This window comes from Enhydra lutris, unplaced genomic scaffold (genome assembly GCF_002288905.1).
Source record: "Enhydra lutris kenyoni isolate GAN:26980312 unplaced genomic scaffold, ASM228890v2 scaffoldscaffold7, whole genome shotgun sequence".
Lineage (NCBI taxonomy): Eukaryota > Metazoa > Chordata > Mammalia > Carnivora > Mustelidae > Enhydra > Enhydra lutris.
The window spans coordinates 2,622,851-2,649,726 of NW_019154091.1; the positions used below are offsets into that span (position 1 = coordinate 2,622,851).

Consider the following 26,876-nt stretch of genomic DNA (forward strand, 5'->3'; position numbering starts at 1 on the left):
AAGAAAAATGGACAAAGATTTTTTTATTTATTTTTATTTTTAAAAAAGATTTTATTTATTTACTTATTTACTTATTTATTTGTCAGAGAGAGAGAGAGAGCACAAGCAGGCAGAGGCAGAGAGAGAAGCAGGCTCCCCGCTGAGCAAGAAGCCTGATGCAGGACTCGATCCCGGGACCCCGGGATCATGAGTGGAGCTGAAGGCAGTGGTTCAATCAACTGAACCACCCAGGCATCCCACTGTTTGTTTGTTTGTTTTTTAAGAAAAAGATGTTTTTTAAAGAGGATTTTATATAAGAGAAATGATAAATGGCTTATGAGCATATGAAAAAACACTCAACTTCTTTGGGAATCAGAGAAATACAAATTAAAAGGACAATAAGATACCCAAGTATTGGTTAGGACATGGAGCAATGGGGACTGTCAAACCTGGCTCAGGGAGCTTAAATTGGCTACTATTATTCTGTAAACATTTTAGCACCAGTAAAGCTAAAGATGTATATTTCATGACTCAGAAATTCCATACCTGGGAATATACTCTAGAAAAATTTTTACACATACATACCAGAAGATAAAAACAAGGATGTATTATCTTACTTGGTGGGGTCAAAATAAGAAATTATTATGAAATATTTAATTGAGCATCATACAACATATTTATCCAAAATTGATATTTATGGAACACATAAATATTCTCTTCATGGACTTCATTAATTATTAAATTTATTAATAAATGTCAACAATATCCTTTTGTAAATGCAGAGATAAAACAAACCTGACAGATCAATTTTTGATATATCATGAATGACTTTTTGTTTGCACTGACAGGCATATATACTTTAATCACCAAAGACTAAACTGAGCATTTATAAAAGAAAGTCCTTTTTGAAGAGTATTTCAATTTAATCAGGATTAAAATAAATAATACTTTTATTCTTATAAACTTTAAATAAATTTAGTTTTAAAATCATACTTAATCAGAAAATATACAAAAGGAAACAATAAGAATAGGGAGAGCCTGGTGTCCTATGGTCTTCCTTAATAACAATCCATTTTCAAGAGACTGTAATCTACTCAACAGAAAGCGTTCTACCAAGGATATTAATCAGATTCTAAGAAAATTCACACTCAAAATAATAAGCCACTAAAACCAAAACAATGTAGGTATTAGCAGCTATACAAGAAGTCAGCCTCTCTCTGATGAGTCATTTCTAAAATAATGAACATCTACGTCTTTGCTTTGAAGTGTCTCTATTCAAGCTGGAAAATATATAAAGGTAGGAATCACCTACAAAGTAGGTTGACTGAGAAATTTTTCTTCATTTTCCATAGTCTTATTTGACTCCATGCAAACATCAAACTAAGAATGGCAAAAATGAGTCTCTCTTCCTACCTATTAATACTAACTTTTTCTCTGTTTTCTCAAGGCATTTTACTTTCAGCATCCAAGTCCATAAGAAATTTAGAAGATGACTTGGTATTTAATACATTCAAGCTGGGGAAAGCCTTTCAGAAGGAAGATACTCCACAAAAAGCAGTTGCTGCTCCTTCTCTGGAACAATATAAAAATGATGAGAGCAGTTTCATGAATGATGAGGAAAACAAAAATTCAAAGGTAAGTGGCAATGTGACTTATCCTTTCTTCAATGGAAATCTGAATGATTTTTATGATGAAAGTAAAATTGATACTTTTATAAATAGAAGTATATATAAACCATCACACTAAGCTATAGGCAACTGATGAAATTTCATAAACACCAGGTTGTTCTTCTTCTCTGTACAACACTCTTATCCAAAAGTTTTTGCCCCAAAATTTTTACCTAATGTATTTTTAAAGAGTCAATACTGTATAGAGCATCTTTGAATTGATCAATGAGAATATTATACAAATATATTATAGTCCTATTATCAGTAAGACAGCTAAAACACAAATCAACCTTTTCTTTACAGAACACAGACTCCAAACATAATTTCTTAAATCATGGTCTGCCACTGAATCTGGCTATAAAACCTTATCTTGCACTAAAAGGATCTGTAGCTTTTCCAGCTGAAAATGGAGTTCAGAATATTGAATCAACACAAGAAAAGAGAGAAATTGGGGATGAAGAAAACTCAGCTAAATTTCCTATAGGAAGGAGAGATTTTGACAGTGAGTAGTCTTTTAAAAAATTCAATTCTTATATCTTAATATCATGAAAATAGAAACTCGGAGTTTAACTGGATTTGGATCAAGTAAGACCATGGTTCAATTAAGTGACCCCTGCCAAAGATGTGGGATTAAAAGGCATTTAAGGGTTATTATAATTCTGATTTATTCAGAATTAGCTATATTAGATCCATTCTCTTATTTCTAATAAATTTTGTGTGATTATAATAGTGCTTTAAACAATTTAAACTTTTTTTTTCCCTCCAGTGCTCAGATGCATGCTGGGAAGAGTCTACCGACCTTGCTGGCAAGTCTGAAACCTGTTGGACAACATCATCTTTTCCGAAGAAAACAAAATCATTTAATTGTCTGTCGGGGAAAAAGCCCTTAACATTACTATGACTTGTGTTATTTTAAATGTTTGTTTCAAAAGAAAGCAGCTGCTAACATATATCTGTAGCCTAAATGATATGATTCATCTGTGCATTAAACTTTGTGAATATTCTGCATAATGACTTACTAGTATTTTTTAAATGCTTAATTTACTAACCTTATATATACTTCAGACCAACATAATAAAGAATCATAACCTATCCCTTGCTCTCTTAAAAATTAAGTAGATGCCTTTGGCAAATAGTTTAATATACACAGAAATCTAAAGCACATAAAAACCTAATTCATAGTCTAAAAAATTGAGTTAGCTTTGTCTGGCCAGTAATCAATTTGTCCTTGGCTGTACACTTATTGTTTTTTGCTACTCTGGCTACTTTGCCACACGATTTATTCTGGAAATTGTTTGATGTCTCAGGTATCTTAATATTTTTATGTTGAGGTGGTTCATTTCCACTATCACAGAGATTATTTTTATCATCTAAATCCACCTGTTTCCTTTTTGAGCTTTTATTTCCTGTCTGACTACTTGATTTTCTTGCCACTTTTTCAATTTTACTTCTATCCAGATGAACATTTCCAGAACTTGTTCCAATTGCTGGCCTTCCAACAGATGAATTTACACCTTCTGTTATGCAAGATGAAAAAAGGAAAGAAATTACATAATGTTTAGAATTACATGTGAAAATTACAATAAACTTTAAAAATCACTAAAGAATATTCAAAAATTTGATTTGCAATCACATATAAGTCACATGATTAACAAATACAGCTACATTACTAGCACCTTACTTTCCATTTACTATATCATTTTTTTATCCCTCCAAACAACAAATATTTGCTTTCCTTGAATGCATGACACTTAATCTTTAAATGCTACATGTTATTTCTTAAATATATTTAGTTAATCTGTGTCCTATTCCTCCTAGATTTGTACCTAGGTTTAACTTTTTAAAAAAACCCGTCTTAAAAATATAAACCTTTACATTTCACATTTCATATTTTTCAAAACGAAATCTTATTTTACTTAAGTTAAAAACCAATTTGGGGTGCCTGGGTGGCTCAGTTGAGTAAAATCTTCCTTCTGCTCAGGTCATGTTCCCAGCGCCCTGGGATCAAACCCAACATATCGGCACTCTGCTTAGGTGGGGGAGTCAACTTCTCCCTCTGCCCTTCTGCCTGCTTATGCTCTCTCTCTTCAGCGTGCTCTTTCTCTCTCTCTCAAATACATAAAATCTTTAAAAAAAAAATAAAAAACAAATAATACACTAGAATTAAATAGTTATTTAACACTCAAATAAGTTCAATTACCAGAAAGGTCATTTTCCATGGGAAGTTCATACAAAGGCTTGGATGCTGAATTAACATCATTCCATTTATCCTTGTTTATTGTGCAGTCATCTTTATAAGTACAAGCAAACTGGGATCTAATTAAGGTTTGTTTCATCTAGTAAAAGGAAGACAGAAGAACATATACAGTTTTTTAGTTTGATTTATTTTATCTTTTTCATCCAGACAGAAAAATATTCTATGATAATCAAGATACAAAATTTCCCTTAAAAACTCCATTATTAGGGGGTAGGAAAAGAATAAATGAAACAAGATGGGATCGGGAGGGAGACAAACCAAAAGAGACTCTTAATGTCCCAAAACAAACTGAAGGGGGCCGGGGGGAGGGGTGTAGGGAGAGGGTGGTGGGGTTACGGACATTGGGGAGGGTATGTGCTATGGTGAGTGCTGTGAACTGTGTAAACCTGGCAATTCACAGACCTGTACCCCTGGGGCTAATAATACATTATATGTTTATAAAAAAAATTTAAAAATTAAAAAAAAGCTCCATTATTCATTGGGAATTTTTAAGCCTTGATGTTTCATAATTTACTCATCCATTGCTACACAGGCATAGTAATACCAGCTTTTTATACCTTTTAACAGTTTAGAAAAATCAACTTTAGACTCCAGAATATGTGACTACTTGAATATTTAGGAAAATAAGATGATTCAAATTATACCATTCTAGAAGATCTGACCAAGTGATTTAATGGTCAAATATTCAAAATAAACTCTTGCATTTATCTTCAAAGATAATAAGTAAGAGAAAATCAGAAAGCTAAATTTAATTCTTAACCACAAAAAAAGGATGTCAAGAAAGTAATTTAGGAAATGTATTCTGCAAACATAAAACCAGTGGCCACTTTAGGGACAGAAATTAATTTCAGAACAAAGTAACCTCTATGGATAATGCAAATTTCAGTAAATTACAGCTGATGTGTAATGACATTCAGTTATCATGGAGAGATAGCTTCAAATTGAGATGTCAAATCCTTTTCAGAAATAGATGTTTAAATTTCAGATAAATGAATAAGGAAGACTTCAACAATTCAAAAATTTAACACTTCAAAGCATAACTATATTATGTTGAATATTACTTACAAAATATTGATTGATAATAATGTTGTTCATAAGGTCTGAAAAACACAATTTTATACTTCATATTCAGTAGTTAAATACTATATTATACATTCAGAGAGATCATTGCATTAACCAACTCAGATGTTAGCAAAGATAATGGCAGTGAAATCCACAGACTAAGGTTTAAAAGAAATTAGATTAACCCAGTTGCTTTATCAAAGCAAGTGTTTCCAGGGAGTGCCTAGGTGACTCAGTTGGTTTACTGTCCAACTCTTGATTTCGGCTCAAGTCATGATCTCAGGGTCCTGAGACTGAGCCCTGGGTCAGGCTCCAAGTTTAGCAGGGAGTCTGCTTCTCTCCTTCTCCCTTTACCTCTGCTCCTCCCCCATGCTTTTGTTCTCACCTGTTCTCTTTCTCTCTCTCTCAAATAAATAAATAAATGGATCTTAAAAAAAAAAAGAAAAGAAAAAGCAAGTGTTTCCAGGATGACTTTATATACTTCTGACGAATGGTGTCTATGAGAGCTCCAGTTCCCACATTAAAAATTATGAAAAACAATCTGAGGGTTTTGAAGGGGCGGGGGGTGGGAGGTTGGGGGATATAGGTGGTGGGTATTGGAGAGGGCACGCATTGCATGGAGCACTGGGTCTGGTGCAAAAATACTGTTACGCTGAAAAAATAAAAAATTTTTAAAAATTATGTTTAATTTGCTTGAAAATTAAAAAAATTGGAGTTTGGTATCTTTCATTTTAAGCACAAAAATTCACAAAATTGAAAAAAATGTGAAGATGTAAAAGATCAAAAACTATTTTAAAAAGTAGAAGAGAGTATGGGGCGCCTGGGTGGCTCAGTGCATTAAAGCCTCTGCCTTCGGCTCAGGTCATGATCCCAGGGTACTGGGATCGAGCCCCGCATTGGGCTCTCTGCTCAGCGGGGACCCTGCTTCCCCCTCTTTCTCAGTCTGTCTCTCTGCCTGCTTGTGACCTGTCAAATGGATAAACTAAAAAAAAAAAAAAAAACGTAGAAGAAAGTAGTAGTAGGCTCTTGATTATGGATGATGGACTACAACCCAATATCTTCCTGAATCTCTATGAATACAACTACTATTCTACAGTTTCCATCATGAGATGCCCTAAAATTCAACCAAAGGTTTTAACTAGCCCTTTCTGGACTTTATTAATTCCATAAGTAAAGAATTAAAAAAATGATTAAAGCTATTAAAATAAATTTCGTTAATAAAATGAACTCTGTAAAGTTTATACTATATCACATTGTTACTATAATAACATTATCAAAAACCTTTTATTACTTTCTGCAAAACCAGTACTAACTGTTGATGTTATCTTTATTATTATTATTATCATTACTATTATCTGTGACATTATACATTTCTTTCACCAGAGTTACTGCTTAGAGACAATAAACTTATTCTGGGCAAATAAAATTATTGCCCATAATGAGTTAAAAGAGTATGGTAAGACTATGAAGGCAAATGAATGCTAAGTGGTTGTCTAGGATTGCTTTTGTAGTACCCAGATAGTGAATGCAACTGTGAGTGGCTTGGAGGACTTTAGCATCCCACCACAAAATCTTCATCAGCACCCCCATAAAATACCCTAAATAAAAATACAATAATTATGGGTGCCTGGGTGGCTCAGATGGTTAAGCGTCTGCCTTCATCTCTGGTCATGATCCCAGGGTTCTGGGATCGAGTTCCACATCAGGCTCCCTGCTGTGCAGGGAGCCTGCTTCTACATCTCCCTCTACTGCTCCCCCTGCTTGTGCTCTTTGGCTCTCTCTGTCAAATAAATAAATAAAATATTTTTTAAAAATTAAAATAAATAAAAATTAAAATACAATAATTATATTATTTAGGATGGGAAATTGATGTTTTCTCAATCTCATGGTTAGCAAAAATAAACATTTCTTTAGAAAGCTGTGTTATTTTTAATAATTTTTGACACACACCTAAGTAAAAACCTTTCCTTGCTGTGTAAATACACAGTCACAAAATAAGTGTCATAGTCCTTACACTAGATTTCCTCTCTTTAGGCCTCCTATAGAAAAATTTGTGAGCTTCAGTGACAGTAGGGTAATTTCAGAAAACCAGAATTACAAGGTAATGGATTTTTAAAATACTGAGAATGGATTCAGATGTAAAAGGAAATAGTTAACCACTTTATTCATCATAAAATATATTATTTAAAAAATATTAAAATATGAGAACCATAACAATTCTATGGTAATCTTTGGATACTTATGTCTAAAGGAAATAACTGAGTATTTACATTGAAGGTATTTTTTCTTTTTGGAAAAGATTGTATATGAGTTTTCCTTTCCTTGCCCTGTACAAAAATCTCTTTTTATCAATTATGACTTATTAAGTTCCAACCATAGGCACACAGAATACTAAAGACATTACTAAAATGGCTCCTATAATTACAAAGACATTTCACTTATAAAATCTGCTTTTGACACACAACTGGAAGAAATAATAAATTGGATAACAGACCCAAGATTGAAAAGATGTCAGAAAGCTAGAACCATAAGTAGAAAACAATAAGATGAGAATGAGTGAGGATAAACAAAGTCCTGTATTTAAGTTCAAAATATCAATTACAGATGAGGATGAGGAAAACTTGACTTAAAAACAACATATGAAAAAGAGCTAGAGATTCTCATTGATCATGAACCTGACTGGAGCCAACAATGTGATGTCTGGCTAAAAAGATCAACACAAAAAGACAATGATGTGATGGGAAAGGCACCAGATTTGTAGTTAAAAGACCTGCTTTCTAATACTGGCCCTATCACTTATAATCTAGATGATTTCATGTAAACTTATGAACTTCTCCCACTTATCCACACATAAATGAGAATAATATTTATCTCACAGAACAGTCAGAATTAAATAGTTAAAAATTTGAAAGGACTATATAAGTTCTAGAGATCCATGTAGATACCATGTAATTAATTAATGTAATAACATCCATGAAGACAGTTTTTCTGTAGAGTAGTAATCTGTTTAATTAGATTCCTCAAGACCAAGCCAGCTCTAAAATTATTCTAGAATTGCAACTCAAAAACTGAACTTATAATCAGCATCTTCATTTTAGTTATTACAACAATACAAGCTGCACTGGCTTGTATTTATAACTTAAAAGAGATTGCTTTTCCTTTGTTCATAAAAGTTGAATTTTTCTGCACAGGATTAGTGGCTACATAGAATTGAGATTACTTCCTGTGGCAAATCTTCCAAATCTCTCTGTGTATTTAATTTGGAATCACAAACAAGCAAAACAATTCCCTCTTGAAAGTGCTTTTGAAGTACTAGACAACTAAGAAAATTCATACATGGCTGTTAAAATCATTTTATGTTCAAGTCACATGAGAGAAAAGGATTGAACATTTTCCTTTGTAGAGTGATTTCCCCCCTTTGGAAAGATTTCTATCCATAGTAAAATTGCAATGAACTTCAAACTTGCCGAGAATTGGAAAAGTCCTTTTGCCACAAGCTCTTTCTAAATTGGAATTATTAGTAGGTTCCCAGTTTGAGGAAAATAGTACTTCATATAAGAAAGCCTGACTACAGTTAGATTAAAACAAATGAGTCAAAATACTGTAAAAGTCACAGTCATTCACAGTCTTTCCTGGAGTTAGCCATTAATAAAAGATAATGAAAGTGCTAAGCCCCATTATGCCAATAAATTTATCAACAAGTATGAAAAAGGAAATTATTTTCAACATACTTATTAAATATGGAACTGAAAATAAATATTCTAAATTTACCTTTTTATTCTTATAGTATTATCTTTTCAAAAAAACAGAATTGCTACCCTTAATGTTATATGGATTGTAAACACATCAAATAAGCCATTCCTTCATCAGTGAAATTTCATTTATTTTACTAACTAGCAGAAAGACAATATTTTCGACCTAAGTAGTAGCACTACTTTTTTTATGACTCTTCACTATAATTACTATAATTACTACGTCTTTATTTACTCTTTGGAAATAGCATGAAGTCTTATACCTGAATACAAATTCTTGCTCTTTTACTTACTAACTTTACGATCTAGAAAATGGTGCTTCTAGAATTGAACAATGATTAATTGTGATGAAGGATATAAAATGTCTAGTAAAACACTTGACATTTAGTGGGTACTCAATAAATACCAACTTCATTATTTCAGCCCAGTGAATTCAACTTTAATTCAATCTAATACAAACATCTCATATTCATCCTAATAAAAAAAAAACCTGCTCACTCTCTTAAAGTCTTTGATTAATGTCACCTTCTCAAAGAGACCTCTACTAATCATCCTATCTAAAACCAAAACACACACATAAGAACATATTCTCCTAACTCCCTTCCCTAGTTTTCATTTTACTCCACAGCACCTTCTAATGTTCTACATAATTCACTTTTTCATTTTGTTCATTATTTGCCTCTCCCAACTAAAATGTAAGCTCCATGAACAAAATCCTTAGTTTGGCAACTGGTGGTGACCTGCTCTGGCCTTCCTTTGGCTCTCCCCTCCTTAATGGACTTGTGCTGTCTCTTCCTCTAGGCTCAAGCGCTGACTATTTTATGGCAAGGGTAAATGAGGAGTAGAGTGTGCCCACCTCTTAATGGAGTGTCCTAAGAGTGTGGAATAGAACAAGGGTTGAAAGAGGGTATCGGGATGGGCCAAGGACTTCTATTTAAATTCTTGTACCCCAGCCCCACAAATACCTGGGGAAGATTTGCCCATGAGGGCAGGGGTTTTTGTCTGTTTTGTTCAGTGATGTATCCCCAGTGCCTAGGACATAGTCTGGTACCCAGCAGGCATTTGATAGATATTTGCTAAATGAATCAATTAAGTAAAATTTTAAGACTATAACAGATACATGCAAGAGGAAGGTATGAAGGAACAGAGACATGAGTAAGCAAAGGCTTGGAGGAAGAAAAAAATTTTACAGAATAGATTCTATTCTTTAATAGAGAGAAAAGAAACCATATGACACAGAAAGGAGGGAAGTAGACTGGCAAAGAACAGCTAAATCACCCTGAGGACAAAAGCACTGAGATAGAAAAACACGTACAAAGTAAACTCTATATGGTGAAACCATTTGGCAAAGAACAAGAGAGATGCATACACAAAGAGAAAACCTAAATCCCATTTGGGTATTGAGAATCATGCCACTGAGTCCTTAAGTCCCATTATATCCACTGGCCCTTTAAAGATTTTAATAGTCCACATTTCTCAGGTTCTCATGACACAATAACCTATCTTCTATCTATCTATCAATATCTTATCCTTACAATAAGCCCTCCAAAAATTATTCCCCAAAACCACAAAAGTCATATTTTCCTTACCCTTGCCCCACACTATTTATTCACTCATTTTGTACAACTACCCAATATATACTCTATACGAGTGAGATAATCTAACATTTTCATCAGATTATTTGTTCGGCTTGGCAGTCTCTCTTCCATTCTCTCTGCCTATTTAAACCTTATTCTCATCTCTCATGGTCAGAGCACCATTTCTTGTACTTACTTGTCTCCTGTTCTTCTTTTTGTAGGTATCTCTAAACTACCAGAACTGCAACTGTTTTAATATGCTATTCATAATGTCCTTCATCAATTAAACTTAAATAAAATAAAAAATCCACTGCCCCAGTTGCAATGGCCACATTTCAAGTGCTTAATAGCCATGTGTGTTGACACAGTTATAGAACATTTCCACAGAAAGTTCCACTGGAGAACACTATTCTAGAACAAAGCTTATCATCTATACCCTGTAGCACTTTTTTTTTTTTTTTTTTTTTAGATTTTATTTATTTATTTGAGATAGAGCAAGAGAAAGAGAGCACACAAGCGGGGGCTGGCGGGGAGAGAGAGAGGGAGAAGCAGACTGCTACTGAGCAGGGAGCCTGATGCAGGGCTCAATTCCAGGATCCCAGGATCATGACCTGAGCTGAATGCAGACACTTAACCAACAGCTGCTCCACCCTGTAGCACTTTTATGTGCTGCAAACGGGTTCTCAAAGGTCTCTAGGACATTGTTTTTTGCTGGGTTTGGATTATTGGAACACATATGCAAATTTATATTAGTAAAAAAGACCTTACATCTGTTCCCCATGTCTTCCCCAAGTTTTCTAACAACTACCACTTGATGTGAAAGAACCAATTAAGCTTTAGAAAAAAATTACTATCATTCTATCTTCTAGAAATACCATTTCTTCCTATTTTTTTCCTCTGGGACTCTAATTAGGCACATGTTAGACTTTTTCTAATTGTTCTAATGACCCATCTTCAAGTCCAGGTTTACCACCTATGCTATGTCCAGTTTACTATTAAGCTCATGTAATGAGTTGTTTCAGATAACGTTTTTGTAGTTCTGGGAATACAATTTTACAGATTTTAATTATCTGCTGGAATTCCCCAATTTTTCACCCATTTTGCCCATCTTTTCCTGTAATTACTTTTATATGTCGAAAAAAAAAATTAAAGACTTTAAAGATTTTATTTATTTATTTGAAAGAGAGACAGTGAGAGAGAGAGCATGTGAGGGGAGGTCAGAGGGAGAAACAGACTCCCAGTGGAGCTGGGAGCCCAATGCAGGACTCGATTCCAGGACTCCGGGATCGTGACCTGCGCCAAAGACAGTTGCTTAACCAACTGAGCCACCCAGCAGCCCTATGTCGAAAAAGTTTTAATCCCTAGTCTGCTAATTCAAATATCTGGATTATTTGTAAGTCTGACACTATTTTTAGTTTTCTCTCTTAATTAAAAGACAAATCTTCCTATTGCTTTTCATGCTCAGTATATTTTATTTTATGCTGGATAGTGTGTATAAAGAAACTGTAAAGCCTCCAGATGAGAAACCTTCTTCTATCTACAAGGGTTTCTCTTGTCTCTATTAAGCAGACAGAGCAAAGGCCTGATAACCTCAGTGCAGTCAGGGACTGAGCTGACTAGTTAGGTTGCAACTTGTCATAACTTACATTCGACTTCTGGTTCTTATCTCTTCCTTGGGAATGTCCCTCCTAGGCTTCAGTCAAGAACTTCATGGTTTTCCATCGTCTCTGACCTAAAAGTCTGGAGGATTCATTCTGCCTTCCAGAGGTTTTTAACATTATGCTCTTTGGCCTCCCACCTTACTTCATTTCCAAATATGTGAAAGGAGACAGCTATGTGTTGAAGGGGGATCGCACTCCTCAAGCAGGGCCTTGTCTTCTAGCTATCTCAAGATCGTAGGTGATTTAGTTTACCAAATCGAAGCTCCTTATCCTCCCACCACTCAGTTTCAAAGTCCAGCATATGTACAATAGGTAAAAATAACCATGTGTTCGGGGTTCCTAAATTTTCCAAATTATTGCCAGTGCCTCAAGATACCCAGAAACTTTGTTGGTTCCTCTTTCCCTCCATAGAGGTCTTTTACCTGGGCCAACATCAACCCTTGACTCATACCTGAAACTGGCAAATAATTCCAGGGAAGAAAGCAGTTGATAATATGCTGCTCACCTCAGAAAGATTTTACCCTCCTCAGATTTTTAGTTTACTTAAACTGCTTCCCTATGTCTTTAAAATATATTCTACCTGATTTATCTGCTTTTTATTGTTACTGTAGCAGAAATGGTATTCTGCCATGACCTACTATATCCTAGTTCAAAACAATAGCCTCCAAGTCTGTGAGTGATTTCTTGATTCTGTTCCCTCCTTATTTGACAGCATTTTATTTTATTTTTTTTTAAAGATTTTTTATTTATTTATTTGACAGAGAGAGAGATCACTAGTAGGCAGAGGCAGGCAGAGAGAGAGAGGAGGAAGCAGACTCCCTGCTGAGCAGAGAGCCCGATGTGGGGCTCGATCCCAGGACCCTGAGATCATGACCTGAGCCGAAGGCAGCGGCTTAATCCACTGAGCCACCCAGGCGCCCCGGCATTTTATTTTTTATTTTATTTTTTCCTCAGTTAACATTTTGAAGGCCGCATACTTTCTGTTATTCCTCATTTTTCAGAGGAGTGGTGGAGGCAGGAGTAGCATTTATCAGAGGAAACAGTTTGAAAACATTTCTTGGTTTCCACTCTTTCCTAAGAGTTTATTATATGTTATATGTGCTATAGGAAGTTTTACTCCCTCTACTTAGCCACTATATCTCATTCAAATGGAAGGGGATCATTTGGGAAATTTCGCTGGTACATTATGTGGCATTAGAGGCTTCATTTGTGTGTGTAAGTTCCAGGGTTCATTTTTCACATTTAAGCCACATTACTATCTAATTGCCACTTCTATTATTTTTCTGATAAGGGAGGAAAAAAAGAATACACACACTTAGTTGGCTCCTCAATTTGGGAAACATGAGTGATAATTCTCAGGATTTGTCAACTCACTAGTATAGTATCCAAGGACTGGGCTGTATTAAGTTGCTAAGTCATGCTGTGCCTCTTCCCTCTAAAATCTTCAGTTTCTTTCCTTGGCCACCGTTTTTGAAGTTATTGTATCTAACTGCATTATTTTTTTATTGTTTTCTCTTGGTGAATGTTTTTGTTAGTTATTATTTTATAGACATTTTAAGGGAAGAGAAATTCTATGAGTTACGTTCAATCTACCATCTTAATTTGGATATACTCAGAGTTTTCTAAGACTAAAGGTTAAACTTGGATATCTAATTAAGAATTTTCTAAGGAAAAAAAAAAAAGAATTTTCTAACTCCATGAGCATTGGACTGCCTGACTGCTTATAAAGGTACCAGTTATTGATAGTCTATTTTTCACCCTACCTGAGTCCTAATTTTCACTGTCCCAACGACTCTATGTTTTAAAGATCCAGTATTTTCCTGATCAGCTCACCTAAGTTACTAAATCAGTTAAGGCTGATTATTCTATGTATTACTTTATGTATATGAGAAAAAAAAACATTGGACTCAAAATAAGGAAAAGACCTGTCATGTGACTTGTCTATTGTGCTTGATGTGCAAAACCTGCTAAACCAAGTTGAAAGGAATAAAACTAATTAATTTACAGGGATATAAGGACGTATCTTCTTGAAAATCTTTTAAGAAAGAGGTATGAGGGGGGCACCTGGGTGGCTCAGTGGGTTAGGCCTCTGCCTTCAGCTCAGGTCATGATCTCGGGGTCCTGGGATCGAGCCCCGTATTGGGCTCTCTGCTCAGCGGGGAACCTGCTTCTCTCTCTCTCTCTGTCTGCCTACCTCTCTGCCTGCTGGTGATCTCTCAGCCAAATAAATAAATTAAATTAAAAAAAAAAAGAAAGAAAAAAAAAAGAAAGAGGTATGAGGATACTTGCATGAACTGTTTGGAATTGGGGGTGGGGCAGGGGATGGGATGTAAACATTTTCTAAAGACTCCTATCAAAACCATGAAGGTTCAGAAAGAACCTTCTGATTTCTATCACAAGGGAATTTCTTTGACTGTCATTGACAAGTTTTCCAATAAGCAATAATAGGAAATAAAACTTGAGGACTTAAAATGAATATGGTTTCACAAGATTTTGTGAACAGAGGGGTGTCTATTTTTAATTATAAATGGGAAACTAGGGGCACCTGGGTGGCTCAGTGAGTTAAAGCCTCTGCCTTGGGCTCAGGTCATGATCCCAGGGTACTGGGATTGAGCCCCGCATCGGGCTCTCTGCTCAGCAGGGAGTCTACTTCCCTTCCTCTCTCTCTGCCTGTCTCTCTGCCTACTTGGGATCTCTGTCTGTCAAATAAATAAATAAAATCTTTTAAATAAATAAATAAATAGGAAACTAAAATCTAAGAAAAGTTAATTTGCCCCATATAATAATTACATGACTGCTTCACAATTACCATCTACAACATCAAAATTCTAAGTTCCTTAATATTTTCTATTTTTGAAGTGCTCTTTCCAAGATACTATTTCAACTACAGATCATATATTCTTTCCCTGTCTATAAAAACCATATGCAAAAAGAGCAAAAGTAACCAGATAATAAGACAAAAAGCTATTAAACTACTTTTCCATAGTTACTTCATAGTAAATATTAGTAATATTTTTTTTGTTATTCCAACAAAATACTTTAGCTGGCTATGGTTCCACTGTATACCTGGCTAAACCAATTATTTTCACATTTTGCTTTTATAAAGACCACTATACAGCAAAATACAATCATAAACACCAATTCCTTCCTCTCCCTATTGCCATTTAGTGTCAGAGCCAAGTAGACTAAGCCTATTAAGTAACGGAAGCAATGTAAATTTAATCTCATTAGTATTTAACCATGGCTTTGCACACTGGCATAAAACATTTCATAGTAGTTATGAGATCTTAGATAAGGTATTTTCTCAGGCTTTTGAGACTGTATTAGATAATCTCTCTTCTACTTCCCAAAACTTTATAAATTTGTCTGTACATTTTATAGTAATTAGCTGACTCTTAGCAGTTTCTAAAAAAAAATAATAAAAACGTTCTCATTCTTCATATAGACATTATCATTTTGATTTTCTTAATTCTAACAAAATATCCCAATGATCTTTTCTTAATTTAAATTCAATGAATTAATATATAGTGTATTATTAGTTTCAGAGGTAAAGTTCAGTGATCCATCAGTTGCATATAACACCCAGTGCTCACACATCATGTGCCCCCCTTAATGCCCATCACCCCATTACCCTATTCTTCCATCCCCCTCTCCCCCAGCAAACCTGTTTTTTCCCTATGGTTAAGAGTCTCTTATGGTTTGTATCCCTCTCTGATTATGTCTGGCTTTACTTTCCCACCCCCTCCTCTATGCTCTTCTGTTTTGTTTCTTAAATTCCACACATGAGCGAAATTATGTAATTGTCTTTCTCTGATTGATTTATTTCACTTAGTATAATACCCTCTAGTTCAAACTATGAAAAGAGCACAGATGTCCATCGACAGATAAATGGATAAAGAAGATGTAGTATATATATGTATGCATATATAAATATGAATATTTATATACATATATAAAAGTGCTCAGCCACAAGAAAAAAATGAAATCTTGCAATATGCAACAACATGGATGGAACTAGAGGGTATTATCCCAATGATCTTTAAACAAAAATATTAAAGTTTATCAGTATCCATAGCCTGGGAAAAAATTAAAGAATTTATACATCACATTTCTGGTACTAATAAAGTCCAAAGAAGGATTTTTTTTAATTAATATATAATGTTTATTATTTGCTTCAGGGGTACAGGTCTGTGAATCATCAGTCTTACACAATTCACAGCACCCACCATAGCACATACCCTCCCCAATGTCCATAACTCAGCCACCCTATCCCTCCCACCCCCACCCCCAGCAACTCTCAGTTTGTTTCCTAAGATTAAGAGTCTCTTACTTACAGTTTGTCTCCCTCCCCAGTCCCATCTTGTTTCATTTTTTTCTCTCCCTTCCCCCCATAAACCCCCCCAGCCCTGCCTCTCAAATTCCTCATTTCAGAGAGATCATATGATAATTGGCTTTCTCTGATTGACTTATTTTGCTTAGCATAATACCCTCTAGTTCCATCCATGTCGTTGCAAATGGCAAGATTTCAGTGGTTTTTTGATGGCTGCATAGTACTTCATTATATATATAAACCATATCTTCTTTATCCATTCATCTGTTGATGGACATCTAGGTTCTTTCCATAGTTTGGCTATTGTGGACATTGCTGCTATAAACATTCGGGTGCACGTGCCCCTTCGGATCACTACATTTGTATATTTAGGGTAAATATCCAGTAGTGCAATTGCTGGGTCACAGAGTAGCTCCATTTTCAACTTTTTGAGGAATCTTCATACTGTTTTGCACAGTGGCTGCATCAGCTTGCATTCCCACCAACAGTGTAGGAGGGTTCCCCTTTCTCCACATCCTCGTCAACATCTGTCATTTACTAGCTTGTTAAATTTAGCCATTCTGGCTGGTGTGAGGTAGTATCTCATTGAGGTTTTGATTTGTATTTCCCTGATGCAGAGTGATGTTGAGCACTTTTTCATGTGTCTGTTGGCCATTTGGATGTATTAAAGAATGGATTTTTTTAAAAAGATCTTATGCCTTGACTATAAGTACTTATGCAATATAACAAAAGATTAACAAATTTTACTCATAGAAAAATTATACAAAACACCGTGATATATTCCACAGGTATTAAGTTCTGACAACTAAAAATTACCAAAATAAAGACAAAACTTACTAACAGAATCTAAATGGGTTTTGGGTATGAAACTGATGATAACTAAAAGTTCTGCTATTTAGGACTAACTTTCCAAATAGGAATATAAAGAGCATAGAAATTAGAGTTCTCAAAGTTGTATCAAGATGAATAACTGCTTGATAATTAAAGGTAATTGTAAATTTACAGGAAAATTTTGTTGAACAAATGAACGAAATTGCCAACCATAGAAGAGTATATCTAGCACATAGTAGATGCTCAATAAATGTACACTGAATGAGTTAAGACTAAGTTTCTTTTTGAAAAATAAGACCAAGAAAATTTTAAACACTTAAAAAACATACTATTGGCTACTTACAGGCACAGGTGTTTGAAATGAGGACAGGAAAACTTAGTTCAAATCAAATAAAGATATAAAAATACAAAGAATAACTCTAGTCAATAAACAATGTGAAATGTTCATCTTGTCTTAATCTACAATTAATGATATTCTACATTGTAATGTCTTCAGACAGGAACCAAATGGAATTTATAGACTCTCAAAATCTAGTTTAAAATGTGAGAAATGTAAATGAGAAAATCATGTCTGATTTTCCCCTTCATTCACTGCATATATATGTACTGAACATTTACAATAGCAAGTGCTTATTCCTTTCCTTCTTTAGGTCCAGCAGATGGAATAAGCCAAAGAGTGATTAGCCAAGCTTGTATAAAAGGAAAGTTTCTATGTGTCAGTGTCATAACTCATTTTCCATTTAATTCCTATTGTTCCATATACAATATATATTTAAATATCCAGCTCAGCTTTCTATATTTCTTCCACAAATAAAACTATTTTTATCATTTTTACAACAGTACATTAAACTATACCTTAATTTTTTTCTCTTGCATTGACTTATGGATGCGTTCTCTTAGGGCTTTCACTGATGAATTATTCACTTGTGTGGGAGATCTAAGTCCAAAAAAAGCAAAAATGTATAAACAAAAGTAGCTTTTTAACTCGTTTTTGCCCCTCCCTTATCCAAAAGCAATAATAAAATAAAAAGACAACTAAATCTAGTTGTTTATAGTACTGCATAAAAGTGTCAGTATTATTACTGAGAGTTCTAAATATTAATAATTTGCTGTTAATTAATTCCATTACTACATACTTGAGTTTCTAATATATGTAAGGCACTGTGTAAGATATTATGAAGGATAGAAAGTAGATTCACTCACTGCCCTGAATTCAGGCATCCTAAAGCCTAAGGAAATAAGATATCCACACAACTAAAATTTAAAATAAAAAAGGACAAGTGCTGTAGCAGGGGAATTCAAGAGAAAAATACCGTTCAGAAATAGGACGGTCAAAGAAGGCACAATGGAGAAAGAAACACCGGAGCTTTGGAGCCAGACAAGCCTGGATTCCTCAATAAATTCCTTTCTGGCTTAACAGAGCCAGAGTCATAACCTCTTTAACTCAAAAGACTGTTATATAAGAATAAAGAAGAGTCTATTCTAAGAAACACTAGTTTATAACCTTACATTGACTTATATTCATAAACCACATTGTCCTTAATTTTATCATTTCAATGCAGACCATGAAAAAATTCACTTTACCATGAATTGGCACTTGTCTGCACAATGACAACTGCAAATGCTAAGGTAACTGTAAACAACTGAAATATGTTTGGCCATATGGTTGAGAAAAATACTTTTTTAAAATGGATGTAGGGATTGATTTTATTTAATAAAGTTCTATAAACACAAAATAACTTTCTTTTTAAAAAATGGTAGAATTGGGCCCCTGGGTGGCTCAGTGGGTTAAAGCCTCTGCCTTCGGCTCAGGTCATGATCCCAGGGTCCTGAGATCAAGCCCCGCATCAGGCTCTCTGCTCGGCAGGGAGCCTGCTTCTCCCTCTCTCTCTCTCTGCCTGCCTCTCTGCCTACTTGTGATCTCTGTCTGTCCAAAAAAAAAAAAAGGTAGAATTGAATCTGAGAGAAAATTTAATCATTTATGTTTTTACCTAAAAAGCAAAACTTGTTGAACAGAAGTGAGGTAAAAGAAGAAAACACAAAGGTTCATTTTCTTTCTACTCTTTTCATAAGACATTGATAAAATACATTTTCATTGTTAGGAAAATATTTGAACACTTTTGAGGAACAAAATGGGTGAATTTTATCATGCCCAAATATAAAAGGTTAATCATTAAAACCTGGTGAAGAGATTTATTTATTTATTTATTTATTAAGATTTTATTTATTTATTTGACAGAGATCACAAGTAGGCAGAGAGGCAGGCAGAGAGAGGGGGAGTCAGGCTCCCTGCTGAGCAGACAGCCCGATGCGGGGCTCGATCCCAGGACCCTGGCATCATAGTCTGAGCCGAAGGCAGAAGCTTTACCCACTGAGCCACCCAGGTGCCCCTGGTGAAGAGATTTAAATACACTGGAGGACAACACTGAATGACAGACCATTGCAAGTTTTCTCTTTAAACAGAAGAGAAAAATAGAAGACAGCAAATAAGTAGGATGACTTTGTAAAGTTTCTCCACAATGTACTAAATAAAATTTAAATTGTTTTAAAATTTTACGTTTCTATAAACGAATGTTCATTAATGCAAATACCACGAACCTCTCAATGTTTGACCTAGCTCTTATTAAAACTGGAGTGTATCAATATCTTGCACAGAATACCAAAACTACTCTGGTAAGTATTTTTCTCCGTAAGAGGAAGAATTAAGAGATGTCAATTTCAGTGTAAGTCTGGTGTACACACTCTCTCCTGTTCTCATGCAGAGAAGCACAATACATGGAGGATGGACCTTAATTTTTGGAACAAGAAACTTTTGCTACTTGCTAACTGTACTCTCTTAGGCAAATTACTTAATCTCTGTCTTTCAAGTGTCCAATTTTTAACTTATGACATGGGGCTATTACTGAAAGATGTTGTCATGAGGGCTGAGGTAATATAATTGAAAGCAGTCACCAAAATTGTTGACATACACAACAAAGGAAATAAATATTTCCAAGCAAAAACAAATGCAAAAAAATAAAAACAAAAATACCTGTCATATTCTCACAAAAGACTGTTTTTATAAAAACTTCCTCATATCCAAATGTTCAATCTCCCTTTAAGCTTTTGTTTTCTTTCTTCACACTTTTCCATAGTCTCCAAGTTTCTTCTTAATCAATGAGATGTTTTTTTTATTCCCTTTGTAGACTAGAGTTAACATTCACATACATATCACTTCTACATTACTTACCTAAAAAGTGTAAGAATAGAAATTCCATTATGATGAATTGTGTTTTCATCATCATATAAAAGCTCTGCTTTGTTTTTGGTAGGCATACTGGCTGCTTCTTCGTCCAAAAGAACTAGTAAAGTTTTCACAGTATCTCTGCCACAATATGCAGTCCCATGGTTTATGGCATAAGATTTTGGCTAGAACAAAAAAATACTATTAAGTAAATGTAACAATCACCAAAGTTGGGGCAATCAGCTATTGTTTTCTATTTCTTGTGCCACTGTTCTCCTTCTGTTGTTTAAGTTATAAAAAATCAGCCATGGGAAATGGCTTTAAGACATGTAATATTTCTTCCTCAAGTCATACTAAAACCAATTTTATCACCTTCCCAAAGAACAAAAAAAAAGAGAGAGAGAGAGAGAAAATAGTATCATCATGGGAAGATATTGGTTCTGGTTAAAATAACATACAGCTTTAAGTCAGAAAATTTAGTAACTATCTAGTTATGCATCCCTAGCTAGCTTCATGACCTAGCCTCCCTGTGTTATCTTTTTCTTTGTTATACCAAAGTGAGATGGGGTTCTGTTGATGTGAATACCAACCTCACAGATGGTTGTAAAGATCTATTCAAATGTGGGGCACCTGGATGGCTCAGTTGTTTAGGCTTCTGCCTTTGGCTTGGGTCATGATCCCAGGGTCCTGGGATTGAGCCCCACAGGCTCCCTGCTCTGCAGGAAGCCTGCCTCTTCCTCTCCAGCTGCCTCTCTCCCAGCTCATGCTCTCTCTCCCCCTCTCTCTCTAATAAATAAATAAAATCTTTTTAAAAAATCTATTCAAATGCAAAAATTAAAAACAAGTTGATATTCATTTATTCAGTAATTCATTGATAAGTACATACCAAATCCTAAGCAAAGTGTTTGAAGCTAAGACTACAAAAAAAAAACACCACTGCCTCAAGTAAACCATAGTCTCCTTGATAAAATAAGTAAGTAACCAACAACTGCATTGTAAAGTACTAAGTGCTATTTCTAACAGAATGTATACATGGTACAATAGGAGCACACAAAAGTACTGATCAATTTACTCTGGAATCAAGGATAGCTTCATGGAGGAGGAGACACAAAGGGGTGGGAGGGAACACGGCACTTTTAAGGACCCGGTTAACATGATATGGCTGAAGAACAGGGTAAGGAGTTATATGAGATGAATCTGGGAAAGCTCTATAAACCTGGCAAAGAAATTGTAAATCAATCTGTTAAAGGAGTTGAAATCTTTTCCTTTATTAGGACATAAATGATCCTATTTAGATTATAAAAAAATGACAGCAATGCATAAAATATATTCCAGGGTAAGAATGTTATTAAGTCTGGAAACAAGACCACAAATTAAGAGATTGTAGTAGCCCAGGCTGGAAAAGAAGAAGGTAGTCACAGTGAACTAAAATAGTAGCAGTGCAGATAAAGAAAAAGCTGGTTAAGAGCAGAGCTACAAAAACTTAATGACCAGACAGAATATGGGAAAATAGATGATAATAAAATATTATATGCAGACACATGTAAGCACAAACTCTGAAAATATTTCTGGCTGGGTTTGATACCAACTTACCTGTAGTTACATAGCTTATAATTCTGAGAAAGTTCCTTAACCTCACTGTGCTTCAGTTAAATCACTAGTAAAAAAGGGGTAATGATAGAATGATTGTGCACCCATACAATATGTTAGACATTGTGCCTAAGTATCAAAGTTGCCCTTTCTAGAACATCTGTTGTAGCTGTACCATTTTCCTCAGCTTTTATCAATATGGTCTTGGCCTCCTTTCTCTACTGGGCTTGACCAAACTGTACTGTAGAGCTACACTGGAATTTTAACAAACTGCTTATCACAATAATGACTGTTATCACATTATATGTGCTAACATATATTATTATATTAATAGTCATTACTATTGACTATGTGCTTAATATATATTTTTTCATCAGCACCAAAGAAACAGTCCATATTGTTTAATATTAACTTACTGAGAATTATCAGTATTTTTCAAAGATTTCTGATTTGGTTGAAAACATAAAATTAAGAACCAGGTTGTCTGTATCTTTATTTCTTGTGACAGAAAACGGCAGAGACTGGTGCTCTTAATTACCTAAGCTATGACAGTTTCTGATTTAGACTTATAGTAATAACCTGGTTGTCATTTGAGCCAAGCTAGTCACAGGAAGCATTAACACACATGAAACACATGGGGCAACAACCCAGAATCTCAGGGCGCCTGGGTGGCTCAGTGGGTTAAACAACCCGGGATCTCCTCTATGTCCTACCTTCCAATTAATCTGAAAACATGCATTGTTACAGAAAAATAACTAAAAATGGCTCCCCATGACTATGAAAATAGATGAATAGTCAGATAATAATAAAATAGATATATAATAATAATAGATGAATAATAAAACATAAGCAAAAGTCTTTCTTCATACACTGATTATCACAATCACATCTAAGGAAAAGGGGCTTTTGTTCCTTGAATTAAACTGTAACAAATGGATTGTCACACATACCCCCAAATTCCTTTTTAGAGCTGAAAAGATGGTAGCCAATTTCTCCTATAATACTATAGTTATTATACTGTCCAAGTTTGCACCAAAAAACGACAAGAGGTAAACATTCTGGGAATATATGGTTAAAAGATTTCTAAGTATAGTAAAAAATCCTGATGTTTGCTGAAGACTGGTAATAGAGGTAGAAAACACCAGATCATAAAGATGAAAAAATTCTATTAAATAAAAATAAACTGATTAGAAACCATTTCTGTTATTCTACAGAGTACCTAGGACCTGGGCCAGAACCAGAGAAACCTTGCTTTGATTTTATATTTGAATAAATGGCAAAATAATGGTTTCATAAGAATAATTATTGAAAAATATTGTAAGACATTTTAATATCCATCAGGAATTATAAACTTCTAGTGCTACAAGGGATACTGAAGATTATCCAATATGCTGCTTTAACAAATAGAGACAATTTGGCCCAAAGATGTTATGATTTATTTCAAGTCAAACATAATCCTACATAATCCTATTGAGAAACTTTAAATTTTCAATATCTCAGAACACAGGAAAAAGATTCTTCTGACTTAAGTAGCAATAGTAAAACATTTTTATAACAAGTAGAAGCGATAATGTTTTGTGCAGAAGGATAATGAAAAATAAAAAGCTCATTACCCGTGCAGGACTAATGTCAGTGGTACTAACAACTACATCTCCTTGTTGAGAATTGATAATATTTTTAATCCTCAAATCCAAATCCTGAGTGACTTCCTCTACTGCTTTACAAAAAGGATCCCTGCTGTTTTGGCCTTTAATCAGCTGCATCTTTATCACTGAGAGTATCCGACCCCCTGCAATGCTGAAAATAGAAATAAGATCACCTTTATAATAGTATTAGAAATGACAATATGCTTATAAGCTTGAAAATAAACTTCTCAAAGTTAATCAACACTTCAAAAAAATATGACTTTGATCTTACAAATCAAACTAACACATTTAAGAAAAGGATAAGAACCATGAGCAACAAAATTAAAAAGTTTTTCTTAAAGCAAGTCATTTCAACAAAGTTACTTCTTCCCTGATTTGAAAGCTGATAGGAAATATTTTAGTTATAGATGATATATAGTAAGTTTCAGGTACAGTTATACACACATAATATACTTAAAATATGTACCTTTAGATACAAGGAAACAGAAACCCTATCCTCATTGAATACCTAGAATCCCACATTACTTTAATCTTAAAATCATTTCAATAAGTATTAATATCCTGAAATCACAGATGAGAAAATTGAGTCTCAAAAAGGTTAAATAGCTTGTCCAAGAACACAGTGTTCTGGGCTGGGAAGGAGGTGGTGAGGACTGACCTGTAAACATGACATTGCCTTCTAATATGAGAACTGTTATTATATGGAAGGGGAAATTAAGGTAGTTAATATTGATCTAAAGCAAATCAAAGACTAGACCAACTATGTCCAACAGACTCAGGTTTTAAAAAACCTGAAATCAATTATTTCTTTATACTAAACCTGAACCTGAATGAATTTAGGTTGCAGTTCCTGCTCTAGAAGTCTGACCTAAAAAATGTGAGAAATATATAGGAAGAAGGAGTTTGATCTATTGCAAGGAAGAAATTAGAGGTGTCCAACAATAGAAAAGGGCTCTTTTTTAAAATCAGGAGATCTCCATCCCTAGAGGTATCCCTGGAAAGGCTATGCAGTGCTGAATGAGAAGGTGGTATGGCCTAGCCATAAAGTCAGACTGCCTGAGCACAAAATAACAGTCCCCTCCCCCCATCTCTCCCACCTTTTATGTTGAGTATGCTATTTACCTTTTCTGTGACTTATATACTAACATAAAGGAAATTATGAAGTACAGTTTCTATCTGCACTGCCCTATTGCCAGGTTCTATGTTTTCAGGAAGAAGACAGGTTTTCTAACATTGCAAATATGATTGTTCACATTCAAATAGCTGTTCCAATGTATGACTAGACCAGTGTTTCCCAAATTTGCCTGATTATCAGAATCATATTCAGCATTTGTTTAAAATATCAACTCTGATTCCACCCTATTGAATCACAAACTGTAGAGAAGGGTACTGAACAGTTGCACTGTTTTAAAAACACTGCAGGTGATTCTGACAGCTACATAAGCTGGAAAAACATTTAATTAAAAAAGGGGGGAAAAGGAAAAGGAAGGGAAAAAGAAAAGAAATGAAACTTAAGGAGACTCCCGTATGTTATCAATTCTAAAAACAGCTGCCTTAACCTTTCCTAACTCCTATTAAATTCTCAGCTGACCAACCTTGAACCATAGGTAGGGATATCTCTAAGCCTCTATTCAGCAGGAAGAAGCTACAGAAAATGAGACCTTCAGCCTTCAACAACCTTAAAGATTTAAGGGTCAACGTTGTTCAGGGGGGAAAATGATGAGGTAAACAGAGGCAAGAGAAATTAAATTAAATCTCCTTACAGTTAGCAGCCCTCTGATACCTAAAACATGCAGAGTGTGACCTTCCTCATGGTACTCACGGCCACCTTAGTACCTTAACATTTATGTTTTATTAAAGACTAAAAGTAACCTTATCTTACCAGCAGTTAGTCCCCTTAAAGTCCTGAAAGGCTTGCTTTCAAATTCCTTAGAGATTTGCACTATCCCTAACCACCACTAATTAAAAAATGTATAATCATTCACTCCTCACAATCCCAGGGCAGTTCTTTCTGCCCACGGTTCCTGTCCCATGCTATAATAAAATCACCTTTTTGCACTAAAACAAATTAAAAAGATTAAAAAGAAATTAAAGAAAGAGAAGAAAAAGCTCCTTGAGAAAGTAACAATATATTTACCAATCTTTATACTACCAGTTTATACTTAGCACACAGAAGAAATGATTGCTACATTTGTTAAATAAATGACCACTATCACACCCAAAAATCTAAAGTTTTTAACAGTAAGACAAAGATACATATTTTACAATTACTATATTATTATTTGCAATACAAAAGTACCTAGGGCCTTTCCACAAATACTCTGGGGGAATATCTCACCAGGTTTGGCAGCAATAGGGGGAAATCTCTAATCTCTCCCCAAAAAAGGAAAAAACAAGAACTAGAGTGGAAAGTTGGGAGCTGTTAAGTGGGAGGCAAACAGAATGAATGGATTTTCCTGAAGACAAAAATCTCTGATAGCACTTTGATCTGGATGGGAGAGGGCAAGTAGAGAATTTCACCTTGAGTCTGAACTTTCTGAGGGGAAGGAATTCCTATGACTTTTATTAGATTTATTTTATGTATTTTATATTCTTGAAGCTCTTTTTTTTTTAAATTTCTATTTGGTGATGGCATAGAAATACGATTGCTTGTTGTTTATTGACCTTGTGTCCAACAACACTGTTAAACACTACTATTAATATTAATAATTTGCCTTTATATTCCGGGAGTTTTCTACATATACAATCATATTATCATCAAACAGAACTTTATTTCTTCCTTTTCAATTGTTGTATCTCCTGTTTTTTTCTTGCCTTATTACATCTGATATCACGCCGAAAAGAAATGATAAGATCAAAAACTCTTATTCTCAATCTTAAATAGAATGATAAAACACTTTAACACCAAATATAGAAACCCTTTATCAGGTTAAGCCCTTATTCTTGGCTCATTTTACATAGAGTGGGCAGCCCTATGGAGTGGGTATATTCAATAGACTTCTCACGTTAGACAGTCCCTAGGCTTTGTCTTTGCACTCTCAGACTTAGTGACTCTAAGAACAGACATTCCAAATCACCAAATACTCTCAAAATAAAAGCTCACTTCCCTTCTTGCCTTCCCTCTCTGGCTTTCTTCCCTCTCCTAGTTTTTGGCCTATATTTTCATTACATATGCCTACTCATCAATGCATTTAAGAAGTATTTTAAAACTATGCTATCCAGTATTGTTAACTATTTTCAGTGTAAGGGTCAACCAGGGGACCTAATCTGCCATATATTGGTAATCAGAAGTCTGAGTAAA

The 26,876-nt window shown here is 34.6% G+C and overlaps 2 protein-coding genes across 2 annotated transcripts in view; one reads left to right on the forward strand and one right to left on the reverse strand.

The window, feature by feature from the left end:
- Positions 1-985: 985 nt before the first annotated feature.
- On the forward strand, positions 986-2,679 carry LOC111142144 (pro-melanin concentrating hormone). The gene is made up of 3 exons (XM_022495128.1): positions 986-1,614; positions 1,950-2,148; positions 2,413-2,679. Exons 1-3 carry the CDS (start codon positions 1,366-1,368, stop codon positions 2,460-2,462), a joined length of 498 nt encoding a protein of 165 aa, XP_022350836.1. The 5' UTR covers positions 986-1,365; the 3' UTR covers positions 2,463-2,679.
- Positions 2,680-2,687: 8 nt separating this feature from the next.
- Positions 2,688-26,876, reverse strand: part of LOC111142311 (PARP1 binding protein) — a 59,126-nt gene continuing 34,937 nt past the window's right edge. Inside the window, exons 6-10 of the mRNA XM_022495360.1 lie at positions 23,543-23,726; positions 20,346-20,524; positions 17,972-18,053; positions 3,847-3,982; positions 2,688-3,163 (exon numbers count right to left, since the gene is read on the reverse strand). Coding sequence (XP_022351068.1) covers positions 2,823-3,163; positions 3,847-3,982; positions 17,972-18,053; positions 20,346-20,524; positions 23,543-23,726 — 922 coding nt within the window. The 3' untranslated portion in view covers positions 2,688-2,822. The remainder of the gene's footprint in view (positions 3,164-3,846; positions 3,983-17,971; positions 18,054-20,345; positions 20,525-23,542; positions 23,727-26,876) is intronic.